The sequence below is a fragment of the Gobius niger genome (assembly GCF_951799975.1).
Source record: "Gobius niger genome assembly, chromosome: 5".
NCBI lineage: Eukaryota > Metazoa > Chordata > Actinopteri > Gobiiformes > Gobiidae > Gobius > Gobius niger.
In genome coordinates, this window is record NC_136856.1 from 18,420,864 (window position 1) to 18,437,622 (window position 16,759).

A 16,759-nucleotide genomic window follows, 5' to 3' on the forward strand; every position below is an offset into this window, starting at 1 on the left:
GAAGAAACGCTGCAAAGAGCAAATAAAAGTTTTGTAGCATGACAGTTGCACAGATTCATCTGGAGGCTGAGATCACAGGCTCAGACAGACAGCACATGTGCAGCGGGTTTAAAGCAGAGACACACTGTTCTTCTTTCAGCAGCTGCCTGATGCACCTAACAAGCCAATAATGTCAATGACTTGTCAATCACATTATCTTTTCTCATCAAACGTCTCCAGAGTTAAGTCTTAGGCCACTAACAGGGCCCCACACTCCTGTAACATATTAGTTACAGCAATCTGTCTCTCCTTCGCCGACAGACACGGAGTAGAGCAGGAGAAGCAGACGGATTTGTGCTGAGTGATTGCTGGTAGATAGCTCCGCTCGACAAGTCTTTTCCCAATGAAGCTCTGACACAATCGAGATAATGATTCACACACATGCTGTGTTTGCAGCAGGCCCACACAGGGGCACACGTTTCACCCGCAGTCTACATGCAGCACACAAAGCTGTCTTTGTCGACTTCTGGCAGCCTCTCGGTGACTGCTTACTGAATGTAAAAAACACTCTGCATCTCAGGCTTGAGTGTGTATGTTTAAGTGATCGGAGTTAACCCTTAGCCCTGTTTAGCAAAAGTGATGATGCGTAATCACTGACACAGTCCACCCCCTCGGTACAAGTCACTTCCTGTGTGACTCAAGGGAATACCCTAAATATTCATTACCATGATAATGCAGAAAATTGTTACGTAATATATAATTAGGTGAAACTGTGTTAACAGATTTCATCTGCAGCAAGTAATATTTCAGTAGTTTTATGCCACTAGGGGGAGTCCTGATGAAACAATCTGTGCAACTAATTTAAGCATTTGAAAAGCCCTATTTCTCAAAGCTAAAAACAGAAATGAATTACAAAAAATGCTCATTGTTTTATGTAGAAAAAAATACACTAATTTTAAAGTTTTATTTAGTTTAGATCCAATATACTTTATATTAAAAAATACATGTAAAGAGGTGAAGTGAAATCATCTTTTGTCTGTTGGTTTCCAATATTATTTAACTTTGGTCAAATAGAAGAAAATGTGACCAAAGTCGCTGAAAGAAAATGTTTCAAAACGGTTTACCTACGGTAATGTGCGGCACCTACTTAGTTTTTTAGTCATTCAAAGCATCCATACATTATACGTACAAATGTTTTCACCCGTAAAACTGCACTAACTCAATGTCATTAGTTTAGCTTATTTGCCGAAAGCATTAGCTGCTAATGCTTTTGCTAATGATTAGCACAATGGCAAACAAACCAGATGAACATAGAACAAATTTCATGTTCACAAAAGACATTTTCATTCTGTAGTTTGCTGTTTTAAAGTTGTGTGCACTTGTCAAACCAGTATAATGCTTCTTTGGATGTGTGCGTTGAGGATTATTTTTGTTGGAGGACGCTGTGCGGTTGTGTGCAGGTGTGTAACTCGGAGGTGACGGAAAGGGAGATTCTCATTGATCCTTTAATACGTGGCCCGAGGCAGTAGAGCACATAGTAAAAAAAGAGAAAAAGTCCAAAGCAATAAAGACAAACAAAGAAGAAAAAAGAGAATAGGAAAAGATTTCATGAAAGAACCAGCGCGGACCACAAAGTAGAAAGGATGCGATGGGTGCATTAACACAAGACACAAGAGATTTGAGGTTGTCACGAGGATTACCAAAGGAGCGTTTGTACCTGGGACGACTTTTGGCACACGCAAATATCTCAATGACACTGCACTGAGCCATGTTTTTGGAAGAAGAGCTCCGTGAGACAATGTGGTCCCAAATAGAGAGCAAGAAAGGGGGTGGGGGTCTATCAAAGGGGTTTAGACAAAGATGAAAGGCAAAGATGTGAGATCGTAAATTTTCACTAGGACAGAAAAATAATAAACTTTTGCACCCCGCCTCTGCTGGCTTTTTCTTTTAATGCGTGAATGAGAGCCGGTCTTTGTTTCCCCCTTGTGCCAATCACTAAAACCCATCTATAAAATTCAAACATTCACTTCCCATTCCTTTCCCATCCCGTAACGCGGTCCCAAATGAGCACTAACAAGGCATTGTGTACAAAAGCTAGGATTTATTCTTTTGAGTATTTTCACACTAGGACAAAAAATAATAAATAAACATCTTTCTCAATAAATACTTAAGAGATAACATCAACATAAGCCGTGACATTCAAGGCACATCGCAAAGACACAGTGGACTTTTTGAAAAACAAACCAAGTTGCTACAGAAGTGACTTGAAATGGAAGGCTGTAATTGTTAAAATATGCATACTGCCTATTGCCTAATCTTTTTCCATTTACTTTCTCGAGATATTACGGAGAAAATCAATGCCACGTGTAATAAATTATTCAACGTTGAGAAAAACGTTTAGAAAAAGAGTCTAAGACATAATATTCTTTTACCCCAATAGCTGGTCTACTTGATACATTTGATCCTAATTCACAAGTTCTTGAGCACATCACTATTTTTACTACAAACAGGCCTAGTTATCATTGTGCTTGTAGAAACAGAAACACCGCAGCCTTCCTAAAATGGCACTGATTTTCTCCAGATTCCAATAAACGAACGTATAAAATATGCAGCTGATGTGTTTTGGTGAAAACGTGGCATGATGCAATAGGTGAAATGCCGTCAGAGCAAGTGTCCTAAATAAAAAGCCGCCATTAAACTGGTGATATTTGTGAGTTACGGTTTACCACAATGCCGCGTTGTCGCCTGGTTATGACCACCTTTTGCCAGGACTGTTCTGTGTAGCCCTGTTATAGAGTTACTGTAACCAAGCGGCGGACAAGGGATTACTCAGCACTGTCCTCGTACCCGCTTGACTCACGCCTCCCCCGGTCGTCTTCTGCTTCCTCCACTCCTCATCCCTGGGCTATTTCCTTTCCCTTTGTCCGTCTCCCATTTACAGTTTTCTCATCCCTCTTTAGGACAATGCGAATGTTTGCTGATTCACACTTGTGAGGTCACTGAATCAGACTTTGCTCAATGGTTGCCCTGTCCGTGCGGCTGCCTGTCTCGCTCTTGACCCCCGTGTGTCTATGCACCCAGCCACCTACTGCTGTATTTCTGTTCGATCTTTGAACCGTAGCTGAGTATGTGTTGAATGAGGCGCTTGGGTCATCAGATAAGCAACATTGGATCTTATGTGAGGGCTTCTTCTTAAGGTCCAAAGTCCTTCATTCATGCCTTCCAGTATAATATGAATCAATATATTTTCCGTGTGCTTGCAGTTTCTTTCCAGTCTCGTTTGTGCAAATAGTGTCTGATACAACGCGCCTTTGCTTTCTGTTCTCATCCTCAGAGTCTCTTTTTGAGGCGGTTAAAGTCCTTCGCTGACCGCCACAGCCAGCTCTGCAGCTCGCGCAGTATCCAAAACCCCTCCACTTTCCTGGCAAAGTCATTCATTGTTGGCCGCACCGACAGAGAGGAGGAAGGTGGGGATGAGCGCAGGGGAGGCGAGTAAAGCCCTTTTCGTAAAGACAGCGGGACCGGCTGGGGTAAAAGGGTGTGCTCCTCTCCTGTCCCGAACTGGTAGAGCAGGGAAAGCGTCGAAAGGGGTGGTGGGATTGTGGAAGGGAGGAGCGAGCGAGGAGAGCGGTGATGTTTGGAATATTTCAGTGACGAGCTCGGTTTAGCATCTCTCGATACAGTGATGGAAAGCCCTCTCTCTGCGATGACGCCGTCTTCCTTCCGAATTGTGTCACCGTACGGCGCATTGAGGTTGTAACTGAATGCGTTGTTGTTATTTGCGTTAAGATTAGTTTCCATTTCGGTGCCGGGCGGCGATATGCCGAACTCGGGCTCCTCTGTTAGAGCCAACAGCTTCCTCTTTGGGCCTCTAGTGCTTTGGGCGTCTTTCTCGACGTTCCAGTCCAACCTCTCGGGCTCTTCCCTCTTACCGCGTCGTCTTCCTCGCTCCTTCGCCCCAGCGCTCCTTTTCCCACCCGTCTCCGCTCTCCTCAAATCCGCGGCATCCTCCTCGTCGCCCCTGACAACCCTAGTGCGCGTTCGCCTCACGTTGCCGCGCTGTCCCGACTCCGCCCTCGCCCTGGACTGGTACAGACCTGGGCTCATGAGGGGAGCGGGTCGGTCCCTGGCGACGCCCCTCTGCAAGTCGCTACTGAGCATCCTCATGTTTGCGGATGAAGCCGGGAGCGCGTACCCCAGTGTGGTCATGAGTGCGGATATGGAGCCCAGCAGCCCATCCAGGCCCGTGCAGAAATGTAAGAGGGATGTTTTGAGAGAGGGGCAGAGGGTGGACCGAGCGAGCTCCCTGACCGCGGCCAATAGGATGGAGTAGGCCCTCTGGTTTTGGGCCAGTCGAGCCTGGTTCTCCAGACCGTGCCACAGCTCCAGGCGAGTGGCGGCGCTCGGCAGGGTAAGGGCCGTGCTGTTGGGCCGTGGAGGAGAGAAGTCTTTCTCATTGAATGGAGGGCCCAGATATGTGAGCTGCAGAAGAAAGACAACACTGTCAGTCGGTTACTCCGTAGGCAACAAAGGTTTACTTGAATGTTACTCATAATTTTAGCCTCTTAACTCCCGCCTTAACTGAGTCCAATTTCCCCAAATCTAAAAGCTTCTTGAAAAATGTGTCAAAACAGCAACAAAATTAAGACAAAAACGGGGATGAAAGCACTAAAAAAACATTAAAAATGTGACAAAAAATGTTGGGGCAAGAAATTGCAAAAATGTTACATAAAGTGACAAAAAAGTGTTTGAAAAAGTGGCAAAAATGTGACAAAAGAGCAACAAAAGATGTCAAAAAAGCGATGGATAAAGTGGGTTTAAAATCGATGAAAAAAAGAACTTTATTATAGCGTCTTTCACTGACATAGTCACATAGTCACATAGTCACAAAGCACTTTACATGAAACCAAAAAAACGGCCACAATGCAAGGAAAAAGGTCAGTTTAGATCAGTTTTGTAGGTTTTAGCTTTCAAGAAGTTGCACTGGCCTATAGCTCTCCAGTCAAGAAGCTTTTAGATTTGGGTAAAGCCGAATTGGAGAAAATGCACTTGGTTAAAGGAATAGTTCACAATTTTTCCATACTGAGATATGTTCTTACCTGAGTTTAGACGAGTTGATGTGTGCCTGTCTAGCCTTTGTGCGTGCACTCACAGTCACACAAAACGACCAAAGATGTTGTTGGCATTTGGCCTCTCCCAATGTATTCTTATAACTCCAAACAGGGGTGACGCTGGAAGCTACCACGCTCCTCCACGGGCACGCACAAAGACCAGACAGGTACGGATCAACTCGTCTAAGCTCAGGTAAGAACATATCCCAGTATGGAAAAACAGTGGCCTGTTCCTTTAAGGTGGGGGTTTAGAGGTCAAGCCCTTACATATGAACTTTTCCAAATCTTATTCTGAGTTTGTTTGTTGTTGGTCAACTTTTGCACCAAAGAAATATGAACATGGCTGTACACTCTGCAGTGATGGAATGGCATAAATGCTCAAACAGTCGGGCCTCACCGTTAAATATAAACAGTAGTATATTTTAATGAACCCCTGGACCTAGGACTTAGTTTAAAACACGTCTCCAAACACCTTTAGGGCGAGCATTAATTCAACACACTGTTCTCATTCATTAAAATCAAATGGAAAAGTCTTTTCCGCTGTGTTGTTGCAGTTGCCAGGAAGCGCCCATGTTCTCCATTAGAAAATTAGGAGTATTACTTTCATGTTCGTATAAATAAATTGTACACAAACTGAAACGTGTTAATTAGTGAGGAATTGGATCTTTTTTAAGAGACCATCTTTGGCCCATATGCCCAACACACACTCACATGAGGCTGGTGCTGATTTACACAATTAACTTTTGGCAGTCGCTGTTTGATTCGAATAGTATTTTCATTGTTTTGATGATAAAGTACTCACATATACGTCTTTGATCTCCTTCAGCTGATACTCCAGGTACTTAGTCAGTTCATAGGTGCTTTCTATAGAGCTCCTCTCGCTGGCGTCGAGGGCAGAGACCACAGCAGCGGCCAAAAGCACCATCAGCTGCGGGTAACGAACTGTAGAGAAGAAAGATAATAAAAAACTCCCATTAAAACTCTCTTTGATGACGTCCACATCTCAAATGTCCAAGACCTAATCAAAAATCAGCCCAAGCATTGGAAACCATAACAGTGGTGTGAAATACACCTCCAAGACTGATTATTTATCTTGATGAAGGCGAGGATTCAATGTCGACTTAATGGGTAATTTTGTGTTTTCAGTCTCCGTAGTGATCTGGTGTGTTGTTTATCTGTATCATATCAGATGTTTCAGGTGGAGGTCGACCAATATGGGTTTTTCTAAGGCCGATGCCGGGATTTTTTGAGATGTGTAGGATGTTTCTAAACTGTAAAATGTATCAGGATATTCATGTTTAGTAGGTTTTTCAGAGGGAGCTATTTTGAGAAAGAATAATCAGCTGATTCCAGTCTCTCTTATGGTTCCGAAATTCTAAGCAAAAGTCTGGAACATGAAATATATAAAATACGATTCAAGCCCCTGAGGTATACAAACTTCTGACTGATTTTCCCCGCGATGTTTCTCAGCTCCCCTGAGGCCTAGGAAGTTATATTAAGCCTCTGTCTGAGCTCTTTCCAATGCAATGAACGTTCGGTTCCGAAGATATCGACCGATATTGTAAAATACCCAAATATCGGCCCGATATATCAGTCGACGTCTAGTTTCAGGCATTCATTTCAAATAAAAAAACTTGTGCAGCACATTACATTGCAAAATTAATTTAAAGCAGTACTAAGTAACTCATGCCCCTAGAGGCCATAAGCGCCACTGCCGGTGTCATAGCATGTTGCGTTTTTTTTACTCATTAATTGTCCGTGAGAGTAAATACTACGCTGACAGACAAGACAAAGGAAGAGAGGGATATTGTACATCCAATTACCCAATGGAGATATTCATTTAAAAATACAGTTTAAGTGGTGCTAGCCCTCAACCAGCTTTTCCCGTTAGCCTGTTAGCTTCTTCTTCGGGATTCCAGTAGTTTTTATTGGTGTCACGGGTCGGAGCAGGGAAAGCTACAAGTGTAGTTTTCTGGCCAGAGACACCAGGGGGAGATGAAAGACCCCCCAGTCATCCCATCAACACTTGCATGACCCCCAGTGGGACTACTAAAAGGATTTATTAAGGTAAACAAGTTACTTAGTACTGCTTTAATGCTCTGGCGCTCAACAACTTGCTTCTGTTGCTAAAGTAAAATACCCTCTAATTTATCTCATAGACTTTAAAAAAAAGGCAGATATGAATAATTAAAGGGCATGACAGGCGAATCAGAGCTATGTGGTTACCCTTGGCGACATTATGTTAAACTGATGGCAATACCGAAGACCTGAAAGTAGCACAAAATCATTTCATAACTATTTGGTTTATAGAGTTTGACTCACATACAGTTGTGATTTATGGCCATGCGTTACCACATTGCTGGTTATCTTCCATCATCCTTTCAATTTAAACTCACAAATTTCAAAACAGAAAAGAAGATTTAAAACTATGGTCTGACACAGTAGAATATTGAAAAAACCCACATGTGCATATTCCTGAAAGTCTTCCTTATCCAAACTGATTTTGTTATGGCAGAGTCGTCTGACTGGAGTACATTGTCTTCATATTGTGAAGCCGTAAGTTGTAATAATGTCAAACAATTAGACAAATGCACCAATCTGTTGGGCAAAAATTTACACATGTTCATTCCTGGTGTCCAAAACCGAGACGCGGCTGTCTTTACAATCACAAACATTAATGTGTTTGCATCAGTTGTATGTTTACAGCCGACGATGCTGTTTACTTCTCGCCTTGTTTGTGTAGGTGTTTCATGTTTCAGGCTGAGTGTCTGTGAGAATGTTTGGGTGCATAATTGAATATGGGGATTAAATTCACATTTCTGTTCATATACACAACACGGTTTGGGGGTGAAGTAGAGCTTTTTGTGTGTCATTGAGTCGAAGTCTGTGACAGTGGAGATCTTTTAGAGGCCTGTGTCTCTGGTTTCAAACAGAGAAAATTGGAGCTGAAAGCTGGTTTTCAACATTAGGGCATTTCAAGTCGTCCGCCTATTTCATCTTAAAGATAACTCACATTTTCTAACTGTCTTCACTCTGCGTCACCCTTTTCCTTTTTCACCCACCCGTGTATACAGTGACACATGCTGGCAGCCTGTGATTCACGCTTGAAATTATGGGCCTACTTGCCTTTGTTAAGCAGGTGAGAAATATATTGCACAATATCTCGGGTTTCCCTGGAAGTGCACACCTAGGGTCAATTTCAAGCTGCTCTGGCGTAGTCCCCGCACTTTTCGCTTTCTTCTCCAGTTTCTGTTTTAGGTTAGATCCCGCTCCGGCTCCTCTCAGCTCTTATCTTGTTCGTGCTCCGGGTCAAAACAACAGCAGACAATTAACCCCGATTAGCCGTCCTACTCTCTGACTGTGGGCCCTCTATTTCTGCATCTTTCATCTTTAACCACCCAGATGGTTAAATGGGAGATTTTGAAGAAAATAGCAGACACTCAAGAAAACAATCACTTTAAATACGTTTCTGTGAAAACAACCTAAAGCGAGTCTACACCTTGGTATGACTCAACTTAAGTCCAAAACAGGGCAGGGTTGAAACTTATAAATCGCTCTGAAGCACACAAGGCGTTAAAATGTACACTAAGGGTGTGTTTCCATCTCTAAATCCAAATCCGCTTTATTTATAGAGCACATTTTATAAACAAAAACAGTTTCCTAAGTGCTGCACAAACAATGGTTGATATAAAGCATTACACAGAAACCAATAAAACCAAGTGAGAGTGTTAAATAGAAATAAAATGGCCTATAATAAAAAAGAAACTACAAAAGAAAAAAATAACCACATTGAAAAATATTATCTACCCTTTTAATTCACTCACTGTAAACACTGTACAACATGCAAATGGTCAAACCAGGTCAAACAAGTTACACCTATCTCTAAATCAGGGCTGTTTAAGCTCTCGGCCGTAAAGGGGTTTGTCAACTGAGAGTCGTCAACTGGACAGTGGTGGAAAGTAAAACGTACAAGTAAAAAGATACTTTTACTTCACTACATTTTTTAATTGGGTTAAAAGTACAAGTATTTTGTTTTCAAAGTTTAGACTCGGTTTACTCCTTTAGACCTGGTTAAGATCTGGGTTTAGTTCCTGTTTTTGACCTGTTAGTGGTTTACTCCTTTAGACCTGGTTTAGACCTGGTTTAGACCTGGTTTAGTTCCTGTTTTTGACCGGAGTTAGTGGTTTACTCCTTTAGACCTGGTTTAGACCTGGTTTAGACCTGGTTTAGTTCCTGTTTTTGACCTGAGTTAGTGGTTTACTCCTTTAGACCTGCTTTAGACCTGGTTTAGACCTGGTTTAGTTCCTGTTTTTGACCGGAGTTAGTGGTTTACTCCTTTCGACCTGGTTTGATTCAAATGATTTCGAAAAATCCTGCATATTAAATTCAACACTTTTACTTTTTACTTACAAAGTAAATTTTTCAATGCATACTTTTATACTTTTAAGCACAAAGCATAAAGATTTTATCAGATACTTTTACTTCAGTTCATTTTTTCATCTCAACTTAAATGAGCACCAAAAATCCTCTGAGAAGAGAGGGCGAAATGTCCACAACTTAAACAACCCAGGCCAGCTGATGACTTTGAAAACCTTTACTATGACCTCCACTACTTATTCATTATTGGATCTGTGTTCAAAGGGATTCACATATACCCCCCTAAAATGTTAAAAGCAACTAAACAAAAGTGGACCTACACACGGCGAGCAAACCCTTTTGAAAAACATCTCATCCACAGCGAGAGAAAGCCAAATCCCTTGTTTAATAAAAGAAGAGACTGGACGGATTTAAACCTAACCCACTGTTGTTTTTCTTGTATCCTGGCATTGTTAGGAAAAATAAAGCGTTGCGAACATATTGAAAAGTTATCCCGGGTTTACATGACAAATTGAATAATAGCTTGGGAACCTGACAGTTTGAAATTAAAAAAGGATTAGACGAACTTGACTGACAGCAACACAAAACCGAACTAACAACCCCCAGAAGCAGAATGTTTAAAAAGGCCTGTTAATAGCTGGTAATGCTCCCTTGTACCTGTTCCGCCTTGCTAATCGGCGACATCAAAGCGTCCTCGCAGAGACTATTATCTCAAATCACTGTGCTTGGGTCCTGGATACTCCCACTCGCTCCCACACACACCTTGCGTTTGACTCCGCGTTCAGGACAAACACCCCCCCCCCCTGTCCAGAAGCCTCGTCACCACCTGTCATGAGCAGAGCGGGTTTTATAGCGACATTCGGAGCTTGTCAGGCCACGCGTTCCTTCACTGTTTCTGCATCAAAACAACCCCCTAATCAACAGTGTAAACAGCCCAGACGCTAAAAGACTCTTGAGTATGCGTAAACAGGTAGACATGTTGGAAAGAAAGGGGGGGGAAAAACGTGGATTGAAGGAAAGATTGTCCAGAAATCCACCTAGAACATTTCCTTTAGTCTCTTGCCACATGGTTTCTGGGGGAGATGATTGCCAGACCTGGTTCTTGTTTTGACTGATCGCTGACATGTCTGAAAACATCCTTCGCTGCGTCTTAAAACCATATGAGATCAGATAAATCCGGAGCGTTTGTTATATAATAATACATTGAGTAAGTGCAGTGACTTCAGAGCGGGCCCCGGGGGGCTCGGGGCGGAGTAGGCGGTGGGGTGTAAGCGTTGTACCTGGCAGCAGCGAGGGCAGGGTTGATTCCAGAACTTTCTCTGAAGAGGGATTGCGTTACAGCGAGACAGGAGTTCCCTAAACCAGTCGGCCGTGACCTGAGCGCTCTGCGGGTCTCCATGTGTTTCTGAGCGTGTCCTATCGTTGGCCTTTCACGGACTTGACTTAGAGTAGGCTGAAGAAATGTGTACAAATGAGAAAATCCAAACACTTTTCTATTTCAACAACAAAGTATTGGGTTTAGATTTTTCTCATTCGATAATAATTTAAAATTTGAACACGTGGTCCATAATGTGGGCTGAAACCTATCATTTAAGTTTTAGTTTTCAGCCTGAGACACTGTTTTGTGATTTTTTCCCCCTACACTTGGCATTTAAAACGAACATTTTTATACCACCTGCTTGAGGGTGTTGAAAGGCCATTTTGTCTATTCCAACATTAACAACATCCAACACCACTTGAGGTTTTTAAACATTAAGTTAAACCAGCATTTGGTATTGTGGGAATACAGTGTGCAATTTTGCAAGAGAAACTCTTCCAGGAAAGTCCAGGAAAAAGAATAGGCTTTGCCAAAACAGTTCGATCGACACTAAACGTGGGGATGTTACTGATCAGATCCTAACATTATTAGTTATCATTCAAAACATCCATCGAGTTCACCAAAACCAAAAGCTGCTCTACAAGGACAGCAGATGGATTTTCTCCCCAACCGCATTTAGGTCTTGTCATTGTACAGAAGTCCTTAAATGCACCACATGAAAAAGTTTAGTGACAGCGCTTAATTTACAGCGCTGTCTCATACCTGTTATTAAGGCTCTTTATGGGTGACTAACAGCTAACGCGGTCTGTTGAGTGATATTAAAGACAGGTTTAAAGTCTCCGCATCTGAAAAAGAAACTGGCTCTAATTTATCCCAGAGCCCGCCTGATTCGCTTTATAACGTTTGTTTTATTTCCGTCCAGACTCAATAAAAACGATCTGATTACAGCCGCGATACTGATGAACGTGTGCAAGCTTCCCCTTTGGCTTCACTTCTAACATGCTCGTTCAACACAGAGGGGAAAATGGGAAAATATAGTACTTTGTAAAAATATCAGTTTTTTGAGACTAGGAAGAGGATTGGGTCCAAAAATGAAACAGAAATGTACACTAGAACCTCTCAAAAAGAGGCCTCTGCATTGGTACAGTACAATAAACCGGATCTTATAGTTCACGAGGAGTAAAAGCATTTTCCATTCCACAAAACCCCTTTTCCTTAATTGTCTTGACTTCATCTGACTTGGTCTCCATCTTAAAATACCATAAAAATGCTTGTAAATTATTTGCATTTCCAACAAATGTGTGTAAAGCACATGAATCAAGCAATTGTGTACTGGTGTTCAACCACACTTGGGAAAAATTAATTAGGGCAGGTTTTCTTAAATTTTCTCAGGCTTTGTTGTCCATTGTATCATTTTTCTCAATATACATAGAGTATGTTTCTCTGTGACTTGGATTCCATGTTTACTGACAACGAGCCTGAAGGCAGATTGTGAGGCTTTACTGACAGATCAAACCCATCAGTGCCAAATCCAGACTTCTATTTAGCAATAATTATTTGGCTAAACACATACAACTCTCAGTATATCCCTGCCAAAGAGGTGAGCGGTCTTAAACGGAAAAAAAGATCATTGTCTTGCGACTGTGTACAGCTAAACACAGATTTCTTTGCGGCTTGTTCTCAATCAAACGTGCATTCCTGCACTAACTCAACACACACAGCGTGCATTAGCTAATCAAAACACAAACAGTCCCTACTTTATGTACAACATACTAGATAAAGACGATTGTGTTTCACTAATAGAATTCTTAGCTCATTATTTCTGGAAGAGATCTCTGCTTCTGGAGTGTGGATGTCACGTTAATCCTTTTTGGCGCTTAACACACAGTGAGGTTACCAAATGTCATCACGAAATCCCTCAAACCAAAAGAAAGCCGACATTTCTCAATCCAAATGGAAATATATTAATCTCTTTAAAACGTTGGTGATACTTGTAAACTCAGCATCCAGTCTTCGCTGTCTTCACCTCTCCAGTAAGTTAATCTTTCCATACTTTTTAAATCCATGGATTTCCTTCATTTTATTGCCATGTTTGGTTTCAATTTCTTGTCGCTTCATCGCGCTGCCCCTGCTCCTTAGATCCTCTGGAAAGATCAAACTTTGATTCCTAAGCCCCCTTCCCTTTCCTCCCTAATTACCTTCCCTCCTCTCTTCCTTTCACTAATTGGCAACACGCCTGTCCCTGCTTCATATTTTCTTCATTCAAATCCAGACGTACACCACATCCTCGTTGAGAAATCCCCCTTTTTCATGTCTGGACCGGGGTCTTCAACCATCGCCTGCTCGGGTCAAGTGCACTTGGACATGTATTCAAAACTTTTGCATACATTTTATGAAATCACTTCAGCATGTTTATCGCTATCTAGCTTACATCACTTGTCTCTGACTGAACCAACAGCACTTGATATAATTTGTACCATATTTACACTTGGAACAACAGTTTATGACAGACTTTTATCTTTCGAGGGTCAGTAGGCCGAATCTGATCTTTATTAGTGTCCATAAAATGATACATAAAAAAAAACTCCCATTGTGTACTTTTTGCGCCGGTGTTTAGAACAATAGCTCCACACCTGTTTTTGCTAAATGTTTGAGAGCCAAAGTGGATACACCTGGCCCTGCCTTAGCTTGATAAATTTCTTCATCTTGGTTATAAGGCATTCATTATGAAAATCACTGCAAGCTCATGATTTGAACGCTCCAATAGAAAATTTGTTTTTGTTCAAACTGCGTTGATTTTAGGATATATGTTTGCAATATTCAGAATCTTTTGTTTTGTCTTTTGGTATTAGCTTTCAGCTCTGAGAAGCGCAGAATATTAGGAGTAGAGAAGGTCTTTTGGGAGGACTTGTCATATCCAATCAGGAACTAACTTGTACTCACTTATAAACATTTACAGACTAAGAAACTACCTGCCCGCTATAGTTTTGTAATACTGTACTGGATTGTTATGACCAACTACTCTACATTTTGTTCGGCAAAGGTGGACAGAGTAGCCAAAATATTTCCTTCAGTAAGAGTAAGGAATGCACCTTGGAATTAATTTTAAAATGTTCTTTTTTCTTATGAAAGCGTGAACATTTTAGCAGTCATAGATTTACTGGCGCTGGAAAGAGTACCCAGTGATAAAACGTTTCTACATAAATACATTTAACCGCATGTACCTGAGAAGTACCCACGTCGAGGCACACGTCACTTTCTGTGGCTCGTTATTTTGTGTTCTTGGGATAACGTGCGAGAATGCATATACCGAACGATTTACATTAGAATGAACGCATGCAGCATAGTGTGCAGCAGCTCAAACACTCAATCATTCTTTCATTACTTTCCCTGATTGTTGCCTGTCTTTCCTCTCTGCAGAACAAGACGAGTTCGAGCAGAGGAAGGATGGGATGAGAAGGAGCGGAGGATTAGGAGCTGGTGCACGGGGGGACTGTTTTCTGAAGCGAGGGGCCATGTTAATTTGGGAAAAATGTAAACAGCATGTGTAACTGTTCAAAGCGTGACCGACTCATTTTATATCATTTCTGTGTGTTTCCCTCTGGGTGCTGCTAACTTCTGTCAAACCAGAATCTGCACTGCATTAACCCCTCCACCGCCGGCTCCTCTCCCCCTCCGCTCTCCCTCTATTTACTTTTTTATCAGTCTCCACGCTTTGCACTCGTCCTCCTGTTGTCTATATACCGCGCACCGTGAAAAATTAAGACTGGCCCAGCGGAAATCAAAAAAATGGGGAAGGTTGATTCTTTCTTTCTCCTCTTGCCTTCCTTTTGTTTTCGCCCTGTGTTTTAGCTCCGGGTCCAACACACACTAACGGTTTTATGCGAAACACACCGACACTAATTCAAGCCTCACTGCAATAACATGCCTGTGTGTCTTCGTGAGAGAGACTGGGATAGTGCTGAAACGTATGTTCCCATGCCTGTGTCAGTACCTGGCTGCATATTTCACAACAATACAAAACAAAAACATACAATAGTTTCACCGTCTCTCACTCACAAAATCTTTTCATTCAACATAGTATTCAAGTTGACTTGTTTCACCAACAGTGATCAAGGATGGGGTTTGGGTGGCGCGGCGATTAGTATACGCTCAGAACTCTTCACTCACTGCAAGAGGGTCCCGGGTTCAATACACAGACTGGTTTGCATGTTCTCCTTGTGCCTGCATAGGTTGGGACTCTAAATCTCAATGGGACTTTCCTGCAAATAAAGGTGAAATAGGGATGCTATTGTACCGTTGTTGAATATGTTATTCAAAAAAATCAATCAATCAATTGCTTTTATTATCATTTGAACAACTAAATTTTGTTGGAGCATTACAACGGTACATTACGTTATTGAAAGTGCATTAATAAATGATGCAGATCCCATTAATAAATACCCAGTGTGTAAACGTGGCACATCAAAATGCACAAAATGTAATATACAGTAACGCTCTTTCTTAGCAGCAGCAAAGTGCATTACAGACACAGGTCAAAGGGGCATTAAAATTAAGCTAGTTAATAAAAAATGTTAAACACAGTTTGTAGACCAACTCAATTTAATAATTTTTCAATCGAATACCTTGAACCTGCGCCATTTATAACTCGTGCCTTCTTTTTGTTGTATTCAGACAGTACAACAGCGAATATAAAGCACGGTCTAGTTCACTCCACGTTTGACATTTTATTCTCCTTAATTACACATTTGCACCATAATTTCTCAAACCTCTGCTGTTTCTCGCTCCCGGTGCTCAGTTGGACATGGAGCAGCAGCCGCACCAGTCGTCTCTGAGGAGGCAGTGTGTGTGTCCTCCTCTCTCACCCTGACTAACATGAATCATGTACTTTCTCATATCAATGACAGCTAACGAGACAGGGGCTTTAGCTGCTTCTGACCCCTCCGCCCCTATCATTTTTACTGTGCAGAACCCCCACTTTCTGCACAACCCTCTTCTACTCTCGGTGTTCCCCATTCTGTTCTTCACTTTTAGTTTAGCTAGTATGGCACAATACTCCTCTATTTTGATACATAGATTTTATTCATATTACATACATTAATAACATATTTAACGACTATGTTCAGCAAAACTTATTTATCTCAGAACTTTTAAGAAATTGTTATGTCTGTTCCTATAACCAATACCACAAATTATTTTAGAGTAGGCTATATATCGTACATCATACATTTATCATATTCCAAGCAACCATGTGACAAGTATTAGTCAATGGAATATAATAATAAGTATATTATTATAACATATATTTATCATAAAATAATATTTTTTCCTGAGCTATATAAAAACAATCCAGCAATGTTCAGGGGAAAATGTATACGTCGACGCCAAAACTTTACGCAGAACTTTACGCACGAGTTTGTTCTCATAATTACAATAGAAGCAGGACACACAAAGTAATTATAGTGATTAAAAGTTATCTAAAATACAAATGTGAGCACTTACCTCTGCAAAACCTTTCCATTTTTCCAAATCCTGTTATCTCCCCTCAGTGCGCTCTCTGATGTTCATCCAGTCAAACGTTTAAAGCTAAAATAAACCGACAATTCAGCTTGCTCTTTTTTCCCCCCCTCACTAAAGTGCTGCTCCTTTGAGTTCACCCTGTGCCTTTGGTTATCATCAGGTGGTGCCTAGTGCCTACTCTTACATGAGGAATTGCGGGTGTTGTATTGGCGGTGCTGAGGCGCGCGCATGATCTGTGACTGGTTGACTGACGGTGGAGGCTTTTGTAGCTTCCCTCCTCCTCTGGATATCCCCTCTCCCGGTTTCCCCTGCCCGTGCTCCCTGCCTCGTTATCCTCCTCCTCACCCCTGCGCGCGCGGGTGAATCACCAGGTTGACGCATCAGCTCCACTTGACATGAGCCACTGAATGAACCACGTACGGGACTCGTCAAACTTGTCCTAACTCATTTCTGT

General features: G+C 41.8%; 1 protein-coding gene across 1 annotated transcript; it reads right to left on the bottom strand.

Annotated features, from left to right (window-relative positions):
- Window positions 1-2,510: 2,510 nt before the first annotated feature.
- Window positions 2,511-7,464, bottom strand: clcf1 (cardiotrophin-like cytokine factor 1; the record flags this gene model as incomplete). Its single annotated transcript, XM_079557132.1, has 3 exons — window positions 2,511-4,461; window positions 5,893-6,032; window positions 7,443-7,464. The coding sequence occupies 3 exons, from the start codon at window positions 7,462-7,464 to the stop codon at window positions 3,310-3,312; spliced, it is 1,314 nt and encodes a 437-aa protein (XP_079413258.1). The 3' UTR covers window positions 2,511-3,309.
- Window positions 7,465-16,759: the final 9,295 nt, after the last annotated feature.